At 35.6% G+C, this 17,010-nt stretch overlaps 1 protein-coding gene across 2 annotated transcripts in view; it reads right to left on the minus strand.

Moving 5' to 3' along the window:
• LOC148654691 (thyrotropin-releasing hormone-degrading ectoenzyme-like) overlaps positions 1-17,010 on the minus strand; it is a 222,821-nt gene that overhangs the window by 25,272 nt on the left and 180,539 nt on the right. For both annotated transcript variants that reach the window (XM_088644538.1, XM_088644540.1), the window contains one exon: positions 3,574-3,721. In XM_088644538.1, the coding sequence (XP_088500664.1) occupies positions 3,574-3,721 (148 nt within the window). The remainder of the gene's footprint in view (positions 1-3,573; positions 3,722-17,010) is intronic.

A 17,010-nucleotide genomic window follows, 5' to 3' on the forward strand; every position in this document is an offset into this window, starting at 1 on the left:
AAGACAATGATCCTAACCAGACAGGCAGATCTAACAAAGAATATCTACATAAAAAGAAATTGTGCATTTTACAATGATCTAGTGCAGTGGTTCTCAAACTGTGGTACGCGTACCTGCAGTGGTACGTGGCGTGCCGCCAGGTGGTACGCCAAATGACCCTGGAACTGTGTCGTGTGCGCTGAAAAAATCGGGACGGGTTTTCATATTTTGTATTTTTATACGAGTCGAATATGCAGCCTACGTACTACGATACAGTGCACGCTAATACTTAAGTGGACACAAGAGATACTCTGTAATTCTATACCACTCTATAGGAATGTGTGCTACGAATGCAAGTGACCAATTGTATTTAAAAAAGCTACTGTATCTTCAGCAAATAGGGAGAAAGGAGAATGTGCATGATTTTGGAACAATGCCAACATTGTAAACACAGGAATGCATAGAAATGCGTGCTACGAATGCTGGTAATCTTGTGAGCACAGGAAAGCATGAAAAATAACAGAAAAATATTAATTAACTGTTCTAAGTTAATTTGAGAAAAATACACCGAGTGTCTCTGTGTTTCTCTCCCATGTGCATGAAATAAATACTTAAAATAAACACTGAAATAAAAACGGAAACGTGGAAAAGTGCAAGCTTGCGGATTGCTAAAGCAGGTAAGCCCCACACTATAATGTGTGGAGAAAAAGCTGCTGAACAGCTCGACCTGCTGCCCCCCCTGAAAGACACATTCATTCATAGAATTATTGAAATGAAGGATTATATCAAAAGGACGCTGAAAGAGCGCGTTAAGATGAGCAGATGTTTTTCACTGCAATTAGATGAGTCTGTAGTCGATTTGGCCAATTTGCTCGTTTACGTTAGTTACGAGTTTGAGGGTACGTCCCGTGAGGACTTTCTGTTCTGTAAGCCGCTACCAACAGGAACTACAGGAGAGCACGTATTTCAGCTTCTGAATGAATTTATCAAAGAGAATGGCATCGACTGGATAAAATGTGTCGGAGTTTGTACAGACGGTGCTAGAGCAATGACAAGCCGACACAGCGGTGTAGTTGCACGAATTAGAGAGGTTGCTCCAGAAATTAACGGTTTCATTGCAACATCCACCCCGAGACCTTTGCCGTCAAGAAAATGCCTGACGATTTAAAATCTGTTAAGACTGTTGTGAATTGTATCAGGGCTCGAAAAATTAATTCACATCTGCTTTGCTCGACTAAACAGGCTCACCCCTCTCACTGAAATGGTGCTTTTTTAGTTTTATTTGTTGTTGTTTTTTTTTCTGTAAAACACTTTGAGAAGCCACATTTTAATATATCAAACAAAGTTTATAATTATAATATTTATTATATGCATGTGTGAGTGTGTGTGCACATGCGCTCATGTTGGTCATTGAGACTTTCTGGGGTTCCTATGAGAAGATGACTTGTAGGTGGTACTTGGATGCTTTGGTTGGATTAGGGGTGGTACTTGGTCCAAAAAGTTTGAGAACCACTGACCTAGTGAATGTCCAGACCTAAACCCCATCGAAATTAAGTGGCAGGACCCAAAGAGAGCTGTCCATGCTAGGCATTTCTTAAATGTCACAGAATTGGAGGAGTTCTATAAGGAGAATGGGCTAAAATTCCTTAGTGGTTACAGGAAAAATTTAGCTTCAGTCATTAGGAAGTGGAAAGAATACAGAACCATCTGCCCAAACCAAGCATTAGAACAAGAAGAATATTGGTCAGCGAAGAGACCAGGAATCCAGTGGCCACCCCACAAAACTACAGAGTTCCATGGCTGAGATAGGAGAACTGGTCTAGAGGATAACATTCTCTGCAACACTACACAGATTTAGCCTCTGTAGGAGGGTGGACTGGAGTTTGCAAGAAGACTTCTGGCTGACCATGAGACCATGTGGCAAAAGAGCATCTGTTCTGATTAAACAAAAATGGAGCTCTCTGGTCTGAATGCAAAGATCTATACTTAAAACAAACTGAACACAGCTCATAAACATCATCCCTACCAAAAAGCATAACTTTAGCAGCATCATCTTATAGGGCAGGGGCTGTGACACTTTTCAGGACCGAGCCAAATAGAGGTAGATCTTTGAAGAGAGCAAAAAAACCTTAGACTGTGGCCAAAAGATTCATATTCCAAAAGGACAATGTACCAGGCATACAGCCAAAGTGACACAAAGAGGAGCTTCAGAATAAGGAGATTCATTGATGCTCCCCTTCCAACTTAACAAAGCTTGAGCAAATCTGCAAGGAAAAATGGGAGAAAATCTCCAAATCCAGATGTGCAGAGCTGATACAGACAAACTGTAAAAACAGTAAGAAGACAACCACTGTAACTGTCACAAAAGGTCTTTCTACAAAGTATTGACTTAGGGGGGTGACTTTGTAAACAATTTTTTTTTTCATTTTTCCTAATTGTTACATATTATTAATATATTCCCCTTTAAATTGTCGCATATGTTGTGTGAAGCAAGGGTATTGGAATTTCTTGCAATAACACAACCATATTTACAGTCTTCAGGAGGAGAGAATATTTCCTGAAGGCACTGCAGTTCTCTCTGTGGTATATTACTACAGCTACAGAATATGACATGATGTCCAGGGTAAACTATCACATAAAGTTCATATGAAGGGAATAGCTATTCCCAAGCAATCACTGATTTCATGTTCTAATATACTGAACCTGTGTTGACAACAGCAATAGTCCTGTGTACCTGCCAGGCAGGTAGATCACTACATTAATTACAGGACCAGGTTATTAAAACATACAAATGCAATAATCTTGTATTACTACAGGTTAAATATCTCAGGAATATCACAAGGGGACTGGATATGCATTTGAGATTAGCTGTTAAAAAATTGGTAAGTTGTTTAGCAGCACTTGTAAGCTGTTACAATTAAAAGTTAGTTTATTGCTGTGCATTCACAGGTAGGAATAGACTGAATCTCAGCAAACATCATGTGTATGTTATGAATAAGACAAGGAGACAGATGCACTGTAATAACTGGGAAATGTGCAGCACTGTTGTAAACATTAACCACATATTTATGTTTTCATTTTTATTGAAATGGATATCCCAGAAGAGGTCTTCAGACGTGTTGATTTTCTGTTTGAAGCTAAAAATAAATAAACATAGATGCAAGGGATATCTTATTGTACCTCAGTGACAGACATTGATTATTGTTTAATCTGTGAATAGGGTAACAAATGAAATAAAAATTCATTGTTCTGATGAGACTAAAGAATTACGCTTTAATATAGCCACCTCCAATTAAATGATCTGTCACCCTAGCAATCACCTTTCTCAATGAAACACATTTGTGTTTGCTTCTTCTAAGAGAAATGATTGTTTTATTCATGACAATATCTTAGTTAATTCTCTGAAAGAGTGATTGAAATTCAAGTTCGAGGAATAACATTAAAAACTCAACATGTTTTACCTTGATATGCCTTGAAAGAAAGACTAAACATTAGTGGAAAGATTAAGATCTCTGATACTTGCAAACAGTCATTCTTGTAATAACCAGATACAGTATATCCTTTCAGTATTAACTGTGGGTGTAATTCACCTACACTAAAGATGCTGTATTCCTCTGTGCGGTCCAACAATTTGTCGAGATGATAGAGTGAACGGCTGGCAGCGTGCCAAGGTAGAAACTCTTTCTCTTGAGGAAGGTAGCATATAATCTCAAGAGGGATGTTCTGGGGTAGGTAACCAGCTCTGAAAGGACACATAAGAACAAGATTATTCAACACATTACTAAAACAATGCAGAAAAATATTCTCTCCCAGAACACAAAATGCTGGCTTGCATATACAGTAATTCCAGATAAAACTTTAGAGCCAAGAGCTGTTTCAAAATGTGAGGCCTCAAAAGGAACATAGTTTCTTAAAGGATTTTAAAGAGCTTTTATGACTTCTTTTTCACACCACATATTTCATATATGTTAAGACCCAAAAGTTTTTGAAATGGACATTACTATTGTATACTTTCAAAGCACTTTTAGTAGTTTAGTAGGTGAATTGCTATTTTTAATTAATTCAAAACTGGGATTGAAAATAAGCATTGATTGACATAGAAAATGCAAAACAATTGTATAAGTAAATGATATACTGTATATTGTTTGGGTGGTTAAAAAAATTAGAAAATGAAGAACTGACCAAGCAGATAAATCAATTAGTAAAATACATAATCATAACCCCCAATTTGTAAAAGATTTTGACAAGAATATACTTGAGCAGATGGTATGATTAGAGGCATATTAATTATTTGTTCTCTGGGACAGCTTTGGTGAAAACAGTCATAATTCAAGCCAGTGGGCTGACTGCCCTTTCTTACACCCGAAGAAGGCTCCACAGCCGAAATGTTGTGTTATCTTTCTTCTCTTTTCAGCATGGAATGAACCTATTACTTGTTCCTTTGCATCCTACGCGTGTTGACACAACTACCCACCAGAATATAATAGATATATATTTACATGTAGTCATATCTTGTTGATACTGTGCCTTAAGGAACTTCTCATTTACTAGTATTTTCACCTTTTAGCTTCACTTAACCCAAAAACAGTCTCATTACATGAGTAGTAATGAGAAATTACCTTGTCATTAACCCATAAACTTTCACTTACAGAGGTAGATGGCTGAGGAAAACAACAGCTGTATGTGTCATTTGGTCATATTCAATATGTTATAGATTACTAAAACTATAATGATGATGATCATAATGTTATATGGCTCAGGGGTATTCAAATATTTAAATTTCCTGTCAAAACCACCCCATTTCTAAAGATAAAAATGAGCAACTTTGGAGAATATCTGAGCAAACTTTTATTAACCTTCTCTATTTGCACAAGTAATCAATTGATTGCTATTTTATTTTCATCATGTCTGTACTGTATCTTAGAAGTCTATCTCACTCACTGATGACCCATTTTTTAGGACTCTTAGGATTATTTAAGTCTAATACTAATACTGATGCTAATAATATATTTTATTTATAAAGCACCTTTTCAAACCCACGGATGCTGCACATAGTGATAAAAAGGACAAAAAAGTACAAAGAAGCAAAATTAAAAAATAAACAGAGCAGACAGGTTTATACAAATAGAATGTAAGGCAACCAAACACAGACCCTGGTAAAAAATAAAGAGTTTTTAGTTTGGATCTGAAGAGTGTCAATAATTTGTCTCTTTTAGAATCTGAGGAGGGTCATTCCGTGACACTAGATCAGCTATAAAAAAGGCAGTCACCAAAAGTCCAGAATTTCATTTTTGGTACAGTGAGTGTAAACATGGAGGATCTACTGACTTGTTTCTTTTTTCAAATTTTATACATGTATGTTTTTATTTGTTAATGGATTCATGTTGGGTTAAATGTATTATGTATTGTGTACATCTTTTTACCTGTCTGGCAAAGAAGATTTTTCCTTCTCGTACAACAGGAAACAAGTAAGACCAGAATCTGAACAGTTACTTTGAGCACTAAGGAGACTGGACTCCAGCATTTAAGAATGGAACTTGATTTCTATAACTTATCTGATAAAATTATATTCTGAGGAATTACTGATTTCCTATTTTATGTTAGCCTTAAGGCTAAATTAAATCTCTCACTGTATATGGATTATTTGTTTTGAACAGAGAAATAAGTTCCCATTCATTTGTCAAATATTTTAAGGTCCTGAATAGGATCGTTTTGATAGGACATAGATTCCTTCCCTATTTTTTCCCTACATGTCATTCACTCGCAGGGAGTCTTCTGTGTTTTCTGTACCTGCCAGACAGGACTTTGGAACTCACAGGTCTGTAAATATCTGTACTGTACATAATTTAGCTGTAAATGTTGTGTGTCTCTAACTGTAAATAGATATCAGTTTTCTATCATTATAGATATAAGTAAACATCTGAAAATAAATATTTGTACCTTTTACAGTATGTTTGCTTCCTTGTTATTATTTTGTTACCAAGATGTATTGGAAAAACAAACGTGCCATGTGATGCTCAGTTTTTGCTGACGATAAGGGGTGTATAATCGTTAATTTTCCTAAATTTTCTTGCATAGCAATTCTTATTATTTTGTAATTTTTTACAATAATTTTTAACATCCCCAATTAATTACAATAATAATAATTTGAAATCCTCTAAAATGGAGCATACAGTGTGAAGCATCTCAACTACCCAGCTAAGCACAGAGTTAAAACTAAAGATTTTTTAAACCAGATGTCTTTAATGCTGCAGCTGCATTCTTAAACCTGGCAAGTGTTCAATGCATTTTCAGCATTCTACCAATAGTATTTTTTGCATTTACTGTGCCTGAAGCATTTGTACTAGATGGTGTTTTTTCTCCCTTTCCTGACATTTTCTCTTTAAATTATTCAGCTTTTGATGAGGAAGAGATCACTGAAAGAAAAAAATTACCATATTGGTTTCATGGTCATTAAAGTGTTCACTGGCACTGAATGAGTTCATTAAGACTGTGAGACTTTGTAACTTGTGTGAAGACATGCTACACTGAAGGAAATACAACACAATCCAAAAGTTACACCTTTTCCCGTATAAATTTATGTAAAATACATACCCAAGGAAAAAAAAATCACGTGTCCGAGAGGTTATTGTATTCTCAGTTGTGCGATTTTTAAGACTGTGTTTTTCATATAGACCAAACTATGTACAGTATGTGAAATAACTATATATCTAAAGCACATTTTAAAACATTAAGTCACATTTCTATAAATCAAATTGTATTTACAATAAATCTGTGTAACGATGCATAGGTCAGGACTCTATGCAGATGGTAAAATCCGGAAGAGACTGGAGAAGGGCAACAGGTTAACACGACAGGATCAGGATGTGATGACTGAAAGGGGGGCGTGACGGCAGTGTTCCGGTGCTCGGGGGGTGTGGCACAAGCGAACAAGTCCAAAACTATCCAGAAGGCGAAACCAGGAAGCAGTCCAAAGGTCCATAGCCGGGAGATCCATCAAAAACAAAAACTAGACAAGGATAAAAACCGGAACAGGATCCAGTGCAGGGAGAGGGAATAAAAATGGGATGATGAGGTCAAGCACTCTGACCCTGGACTCGGCTGCGTCAGGACGCCGATAGGAGGCCTATGCCCTCAAGCTGCGGACTTAGGGCGACTTGGTGGTAGGTGGGCCTCCAGGTGTCCGTCTTCCAATGCAGAGCTGGAAGTAGCGAGACCGCCCGCCTTAAATAAGGAGGGGCAGGATTGGTGGCAGGTGCACATGACCAACTAAAATGTGAAAGAGCGCCCTTAAAAGGAAGGATTACAATTGTGACAATCTATGGGGGAATATTTAGTAAATATTTTGAAATTTAATGTGAATATGACAATCTAAATTAATTTTAGTACTGTTTTGCTAACCTTACTCTATGATTGCCTCTCTTTAAACTGCAAGTGGTAAATCTAATACACTTAAAATGAATATATGCACTTAGCCCCATTTAACAGTACCAGAATTCTCATCTTTTGTAATAAGATAGTAAGCTTACAATATACAGTATATACTTGGGGATGACTTACTGTACTTGATAGAACATCAGAGTATTATTTAATTAGTAGTGATTAATTAGTATTAAATGGTGTATTTCATGTCTCATGTAGAATACTTAATAGTGTCAATGTTAATGGAATTTGGCCCTTATCACTTATTCAAGTAGTTATTGTAAGTTAATACTTTTTTTGTACTCATGGCATGTACTCTTTCAGTTGAATGTCCCTTCCAATACATATTATAGAATGCACAAAAATAGCAGGGAAACATTTTTCTTTTTTTTTGCTAAACAATGCCAAGACGTGAAAAGCATCACATTATTTTCTTTGGTTCATTGTTCTTTTTTTTAATTTGAGACAATTCTGTTTCAGTGGTTAGCATTAATGTCTCAAAGCTCCAGGGCCATGTGATCAATTCCACATCTGAAGTACTAGCTGTGTGGAGTTTGTATGTTCTTCCCCCGTTTGCTGGGTTTCGTCTGGGTGCTCTTATTCCCCCCCCACAGTCTAATGACATACTGGTATGTTAACTGTCTCACGGAAAATTAGCGTTAGGTGTGTACAGTATGTATGTCTGTCTGTGTTAGTGTCCGTCTGCCCTGTGATGGACTGGTGTCTTGTCCAGGGTGTAACCCGCCTTGCGCCTGTTGCTTGCCAGAATAGGCTCCAGCTCCCCCGTGATCCTAAATCAGAAGAAGCATTTCCAAAACAGATGGATATATGGACAATTCCTTTTGTTTCATGTAAAGGAATGTACTTTACAATGGTCACTTATAATGCACTCCATATACCATCCCAGTTCCATAACAGTTGTGCTATACAGGAGCAGTTTTAATTTTCAGGAAAATTGTAAATTTGAAGTTATTGGGCAATCATGAAAAAAACAGTTGCTGATGCTGATGCAGCTGATGTGCTGCTAAAACATATTACAGTTTTTCATCAGTAAAATTTCTTTATAAAATATTTTTAGGTTCAACAAAAATATGGAGTGAAAGTATTCACTTTAATTATTTGTTAACATAATAGCATAATAAAGAATTTACATAATGATTTATTTTTATAGGTTAGGTACGCTGTGGCTTTTCATTTCACTTGTTTCTGAAGGTCTGCTAGAAGACATTAACCTGCCTAATGTGGTCTTAAAAGACTCCAGAAAATAGATTAACAGTCTGAATGCTTGAATTCTTTTTCATTTGCTCATTACATGAGCAAAAGCATATCACAATTGCAATAAGCCCTTACACTTTCTAGAATTCCAAAATGGAGCATTACCACTGAGCATTGACAGAGCAGTGTTTCACATGACATAGTTAAGAGACAGCATCTGTCAGATTCTAAATCTGCTCCACACAGGGACCTGAAAAGCTGTCAGAATGGACATATAGCGCAATATGTTCAAGAATATACTGCAGGCACGCTGTGCATATGATGGTTTGTGAAGTTTAATTTACGTTTGTCCATTAAATTAATGTACCATGTGTAAAAAATACAAACATACATTTAAGACTGCAAGACTACTCTCATGCTTAGAAATGCCCTTGGGATGATCAATCTAACTGAGAATCAGCAAAGATGAAAATCACACTGGTTTCTATTATACAACCTATGGGATTAATTAACTTTGAAATAATATATTTGAGACAGAATGTATTATGAACAACAACAGCAAACAACTGTTATCACTCCTGCAACACTGAAGAGTTCATCTGATAAGTCCATGCATGTTAGAGATTGATTCAGCAATTAAAGAACCAGCAGCTTGAAACTACTTTTAATTCCAGGGTCATGATATTAAGCCTGTTTTCTACCATGATCTTCCTGTACAAAAAATGTTTCATTTCAGAGCTATGAGAGTATAGATTTCTTTACAGATTTGTTAACATAGAATCTAAAGGACTGTCATCACTGCTTTTCCATATAATGTTTAGATTTTAAACTTTTGTCAGTGGTGATTTAGGAAGCTTCCATAGTTTGACATTTGCTTTCCAGTTTACAGAGATAGATCTACTGTAAGTGCCATCATCCATCACCATGCAGGCCTAAAAATTACTGTAATTTTAAAAGCAATTTAACAGATCAATACATATCTCATATATGTTTGCTTTACAATCACCAGTGAGTGTTCTGGGCCCATTAGACTTTGTAACTCCACCGATCATTTTCTTGAGCTGCTGCCATGTTAAAAAATGTTCCAGTGCATGAGCTCTGTTAAATTTTATGGTGAAGAGTTTGATCTATGTACCTGAAAGGGTTCATTCTAAATTTGTTTAAGGCCTATGCATGCAAAAAAAAATAGAAAGACATTTTTTGTGTGGAATGTTAGCAGAGAGAGTATGTGACATTTAAGGATTTTGGAAGATACACTGTGTCTAAAATACTGTTGTTCTATGTATGGTAATCATTATGTTAGGCCTATATGCAGAAGTGAATGAGACATTTATGGTAACTCAGAAGGATGTTCTGAAGTATAAAAACTGTGTGGAAATGCTTGCAAATGTCATTTAGAGAATATAAGTAGAAGATACAATAATGCATGGCTTTTTTTTGCTGTCTGGGAAGGGACTCTGTCTGTTAACTCATTTCATAACTTCACTGATTTAATATTTTCAAATTTCAGATTTCTAATCAGGTGGTTCAATAATTTGGTTAACAAGTAAACAAGGGCATCCCTGTCCTACATAATGTCCTTTATAATGATCAGAAATGCTGTGAGTTTGGCCTTCACCATACAGGTTAGTGAAACATGTTACGCTACAATCAAACAGATGTCAGGGGACCTCACACAACGAGTATCTGATGCTCATCATTCAGGAAAGGGTTTGTTCCAAACCCCAAGTGTCTAGGGATAAAGGGGTGTAACATTTGGATAGTTTTTGGAAGCAGGTGGGTTCTGGTGAGGGACTAGGAAGCGTGATGCAAAAGTGATGATTTTAAGTTGAATAAGTGACTGGTTTGTAATTGGACACAATAACACACAGGGTAAGGGAACTAGAGTGGTGCCAAAGAAAAGAAAATAACAAACAAAATGGAGCTGGCTAAGAAAGTGAGGGAAAGCTAATCTGACTACAAAAGAAAACCCAAAACACATAGTCTTTGGTGTCTTCAACACCCTAGCTAACCTCCACTGACTACCCATAACCATACAGGACAAATGGCACTCACTCGTACTAAACTAGTGCGACTAATACAAGAATCAACTACGTGTGTGCAAAATGAACCCAACAACCTGAACTAACTCTATACACAAAAGTTCGCACAAATACACGAGTAAACTATGAACACAAACGAGAGTAGACAAGTAACAGGGTACAAAATAACACAGAGGTTGACACAATAACAAGTTTGGGCAAGGTGATGGCAAAATAAGGATAACACAAACAAACGAAAGTACAAAGAGACTAACAGAAACCAACAAAACAACAAGCCGAAGCTATACAAAAACACATACACACAAAGCAAAACAACAAACCAACAAAGCTGAAGCAAAACCAAAAGCGAAGCGAAAACCAAAGCCGAGTGGGACCGAAGTCAAACGAAAGGCCTCTTCCTTCTGAAAGCCTCCATGTTTTATACTGAATAAGATGAATTGTGATGGGTCAAGAAGCTAATTGAAGATGATGTCACACAGAAACAATAGTGTAATGGTGGGCCAATGGGGAAGGGAGCACAAACAAAGTCAGAAGTGTGGAACATAACAACAAAAACACGTAGACCACACACTGGGATATAAAAGGGTTCTAAAAAGATTTCTGAGCATTTGATTGATCCATCTGCTGTCATACAATCAATAGAGAAAATATTCAAGACCGTGGTGACTCTACCACTCTAAGTATCATCCAGGAAGTCGCAAAGAGTCTCAGAATAACATTTAAGTATCTGTAGTCCTATTTCACTGAGCTTAAAGCAATGTTCATGCCACAACCGCCAAAAGAACTGAACAGGAGGATAACCAGGAAGAAACTACTACTTTCTGAAAAGAATATCGCCGCCCATCTCAAGTTCACCAACCAGAGGATCCACAAGATTACTGGAAGAATGTACTCTGGACAGATGTGTTAAACTGTGTCAAACATTCTGGAGGAGAATATGAGTACATCCTTTCATAAGCTGCAACTGAAAGTGGGTCCTGCAGCAAGACAATGATTCTAAATATACAACAGACCATTTTGGCCAAGTCAAAGTCCAAACCTAAACCCCAATGAAATGGTATGGGAGGACCCAAAGCAAGCTGTTCATGCATAGAATCCCCCAAATATCACTAAAGTGAAGCAGATCTGCAAGGAAATGACAAGTTGAAAACATTGCTGCTCAAGGACGTGCCACCAGTTACTGAATCTGAGCGTTTATGTACAGTACTGTACATTGCTTGAGAATATTTATTGTTGGATCATTTTTTTAAATTTAAATATTCTAAATATGTCTTTTGTCTTACACGTTTAATCAGGTATTCTTCATTTGTTATTTTCATGGAGATATAGATACTTTTGAGATGTAATACAAATGAGAAAATGAACCACACTTTGGGGTTCAGAGATGTTTTCTCAGCACAGTATAAAAACACTTTTATAGTTATACATTACATACTATATATTACAGTATATAGAGTATACATTTGGTGGAGACAAAACTAGTACATTTTATCCTAAAGCTTAACCCATGATAACTTGGAAACATTTTGCTTGACCTTTTTAGCTATAGCTAAAGCTGCGAAAGGTGCATTGGTATAATGGCTTTGGCATGTGGCACGCGTGCTGGAGGTTGGGGTTCGAATCCAGCTCATGGCGTGAGTTTTCCTTTAACAAATAAACATTTCTTTGAAAAACTAAAATAGTAAATATTATGGACACTATATTGAAGTTTTGGTATTTCTGGTATATCTGATATTTTTGGTAAATATCACAACATGTTCAAAGTTAAGTGATTTATTAATAACAACTAATAATTTTAAACTGCTTGTATTTTAAAATTGTATTTTGTTTGGGGTGATTTGTCACTGATTTCACAACCTTCAATTTATTAAACATCTATTTTTGAGACAGGTTGTCCATGGTGGACAGGTGGATTTAACTAGCACAAGCCAAGAACTTATCAGAGCAATTAACAGGTTCTGGGAGGAAGAGCTGACAGAACAAACTTGCAACAATTTTATTAGCAGGCTGTTTCGTGTTCTTCCTGAGATTATTGAGCACAATGGGGGAATGTGATTTCACAAATGCTTCGGTTCTGTCTTGTACTGTCAGATTGTGAATCAATAAAAGCATTTAATTAAACGTGTTTTCCATTTTCATAAAAAATAAATAAAAATAGTCTGAAAATGTCTTCTCACCTTCTTGCCCCCTGGGGGTAATGGGGACTCCCCATTATAAACATAAATATAAAGCCCCAAAATAACCACACAGTAATAAATAACATGTTCTACATTGACCTTTTTTATTGAGTGCAACAGAGACAACAATAATCTCCTGTCACTGTACAAAATAGAACAATGTAGAGTACATAACGTGGTTATGTATCGGGAATGTTTGCAAATGTTGCGATAATTGTACAGTACTGTATATGCTTTTGGGAACACATTCATTTTCAAGTAGGTAACTTCTGCTGCTGTAGAGTTTGATGGTATCTACAGTATACAACATCGCACTGTATGCATGTAACACGTCTTTGTTCAAGTTTTTAAAATACAGTATGGAAAAATGAGTGTTAAGAAAAAACAGGACTTTTGATTACTGATTGCCTTATGTTAAAGAGCAACAAACAATGACAACAGAGGGCATGCTACTGAAAATTCATTCCCATCCCCCAAGCAAAATTGTCTATTCTACATAACAAATACAGTGGGGTGTAACACTCCTAGCCTTTGTGATAAGTACGGAGCTGTGTTACATAAAGTGGCTGCAATGGAATATACTAGTAGGTTAAAGTTAATTCCAAGCTGAAAAGAAAAGACTCAACGTGTCTCCTCTATAAATCTTCATCTTCACCTTCAAGGTCATTTATTATTAATAATATCTTCCATATTGCATTAAAATATGAACGTTATTACAAGTGTAAGAGGCAACACACAACGTGTCTTACAGAGTAATAAAAATGATTACAATCTAATCTTCCCACGTGTGATGCCATTAGGAACTACAATAAGCTCCAGCTTTGTTTAATGATGGTATGAAAAATAAATCTAAAAGGTGAGAAAGCTATGCTTAAAGTTCATTAAGGGATTTAGAAGACAAAGATAACCATTTATGTTGTTTAATTTTAAAAACGAAGTGATAAATGCAGACGCAATTGGTGCCATTTGCACTCCGTGCTATAGGAAGCTCATGCTCCCTCTCTCGGTGCCACCTCCCCGGTGCGCTATTTTCACAGCCTCTGATTGGGAAAAAAAGACCTGCTGATCTGTCCTACACAACAGGAAGAGAAGAAATATTTTGCCCATTGTGTTGATAAGCTGTTCTCCGATTACTGGCAATTGTAAAAATTAACCCTCCCCCCTTCCTCTTTAATTTAAAGATTTCCATGAGGAAATCCTTAAACACAAAACCATCATCCAGCTGGTTCCCTGTTGAATGACTCTGACGGACCGGGTTCAATTCCAGGCGGTGTACTATATACTGTAGTACAGTTTAAACTTAAAAAAAAAAATTCCAAGTTAAATTGTTTGCTGATTACTGGTTGCTGACATTTGGATTAAGACAAAATATAGATTTTCTCAATTCGGATGTAAACCTGAAAGAGACACATCATGTTCACAATAAGCTATAATAGTACACTATTTTTATGTGTTCGGAGAAACAAACCGAAAGTAATGCTGTGATCATGCTTTGAACCACCTGGGTGCAACTCGCTACATTACAGTGCTCATTACCACTACAAGGACAATAGAAGTTTTTTTTTTAAAGAAACAAATGTCAAAATGTTTCCAAAACAACCACTTGTTATACTTTAGCTGCTTAGATACACGATTCCATATTAATATAACTATCAAGTAGTGTAACATCACTACAACTTTTATCTTTTTACAATAACAGCAAGTGGTTTTCTTAGAAAAGGACAAAACGTTATGACTTTTTATGAAGTACAGTATATAAACTTAATAATGTTAGAATAAGCACGTTAAAACCAGAACTCACTGTAAGTTACTGTGTTACTGTTACTGTAAGTTAAAGACTTTGATGCATTAAATATTTATGCATAATTTAATTATTTATGAAGAAGGTGGAAGGTTGTGTACTTTTGTTCAACTGAGCAATCTTGCTTTTATAAAACATACCAATTTTTTAATGTTTAATGTTTAACAAACCGTAGTACACAGTTCAAAATTATTAAAAGTCTAAATAGCATGCAACTTAAATTCTTAATTGGAAAAAGATTGTCCCTCAGCAGTGACCGGGATTTGAATCCGCATGTTTTCTGGCAACAGCTCAAATGCTGCACATGAGACGTTAATCTTTCTTAGCTCCACCTGGCAGTTTTACAAGGTACTTCTGGATACTATTATCCTATTTAAAAAAACACATGGTACATTGCGGTATGTCCACCGTGTTTTAACACAGCATACCTCACTCATTTTGAATGACAGGATCTGTATATACCATTGTCAGAGATTGATATGATTTGCATTGCTTTTAAGTTAAATCTAAAGCTTAGACATTATACAGTACATTAGATGTAATGGTCCTTCTGAGGACAGACACATCATACTTTTGTGATACAGTTTTCTGATGATTCTGTCATTGTCAGTCTTCTCCAAGACGTAGACACTGATTAAACAAAACCACCAGCTTTGTAACCAACACTCACTGAGGAACAGGAAATTGAAATTGTCAAAAATATCTTGGCACTACTGTTGGTTACAAACTAACCTTTGAAGAAAACACTGATGCCATATGTGAGAAGAGACAACAGCAATTGTTCATCCTAAGAAAACTCTGCTCTTTTAACATGTAAACTAATAAAATGACTTTAATCTATAGAACTTTCATTCAATCTGTCTAACATTCACTGTGTTAGCCTGGTTTGGTAACTTAAATATACACAATAAGAACAGATTGAGGAGGATTGTCGAGGTAGCCAGCTAAATTATTGGTGCAGACCAGCTACAGCTTTCAGACATCTCCATCACATACAGTAGATAGTGTGGAAAGCCAGTATAATCACTGACTGTCATGACCAACCCCTGCATGGTGAATCTGAACTCCATCCATCTACAGTAGATGTCTATGTAAATTACCTAGATTCAAATGTAATAGAGCTTAATTATCTTTTATTTCCACTGTTATTAACCTGATTAATTTGGACAGTTGATTGTGTATTTTACTGTAATTATATGTTTATTTCCTTTCTGACTCATCATATGTGTATGTCTATTATTTGTTAATGGGTTCATATTGTGTTAAATGTATTGAGTATTTGTGTAATGTCTTTGTAATGTAATGCAATTTTCCATTTGCGACAATAAAAGTAAGACATACTCTAAGTACTGGAAACTTGCATTTAAAATATTTCACATGAGAACATGAATGTTAATGGTGAATATTTAGCAGTCAATAAAACAATCATACCCAAATTCCACAGCACAGTAAATTGCAATACTTGTAATTGGATTTTCAAAATGTTATCATTATCATTGCTTATGTATGAGATCCCTTTACTTAGATTGATATAATTACATATAGATATTGCTCTTTTTGTGAGCACATTTCTCTGGCAATTTGTATCTAATAAGAGGATACGATTATACATCTTGACTCACATTTATTTCAACATATATAATGCTGATGCAATTAATTTAGCTGAAAAATTATATGGTAGCATTATAGATTATGCCCCATTTTTTGCAACCAAATTGATATGTTCAGTGAGTCTTGAAATAATTAAAAGGTTAGAAAAGACTGAGAGCACAGAACTTGTACAGTATCTAAACAATTTTAAAAATTTGAGAACTCTCCATGATACATGGATCATTTGAAAAGCTATTAGAAAGGGTTAAGCCATTTGCAAGATTAAAATGTTTATACTTGAAGTTTATTTACTATTTACGTGTTTCTATTTATTATGTAAATGTTATCTATTTATTTAAAAAATCCAATAGCAGTTTATTTCTTCTTGAAATGTGGTATGGTCTCATGACTACCACATTAAGAATCACAAATACTTTGGAATTTCCTCCGTCAGAAGACCTATGCATTGTTGAAAAAATATCTCTCTTTCTTCAATTACAAACCTTACAGAGTAAAGTAAGAAATAAAAGTTATGAAGATAACTCCCCAGTTTATGTGGCTGGATTTTCCAAGGTCGTGTAATTATATTACAATTAATATATTTGTAACTAATTAAATTGACTATATTTTACTAATTAAATTGTTAAATTAAATAATTAAAATACCTTATTTGGATCTTTAAAATTAACACAGCATGAACACGTAACATCCAAAAAATGCATTCAGTAGCTACCTGTATATTCTATATACATTCTATATATCCTGTTTATCCAACTCAGCTCTA

Source organism: Lepisosteus platostomus, chromosome 9 (genome assembly GCF_059453375.1).
Source record: "Lepisosteus platostomus isolate fLepPlt1 chromosome 9, fLepPlt1.hap1, whole genome shotgun sequence".
In the NCBI taxonomy this organism is placed as follows: Eukaryota; Metazoa; Chordata; class Actinopteri; order Semionotiformes; family Lepisosteidae; genus Lepisosteus; species Lepisosteus platostomus.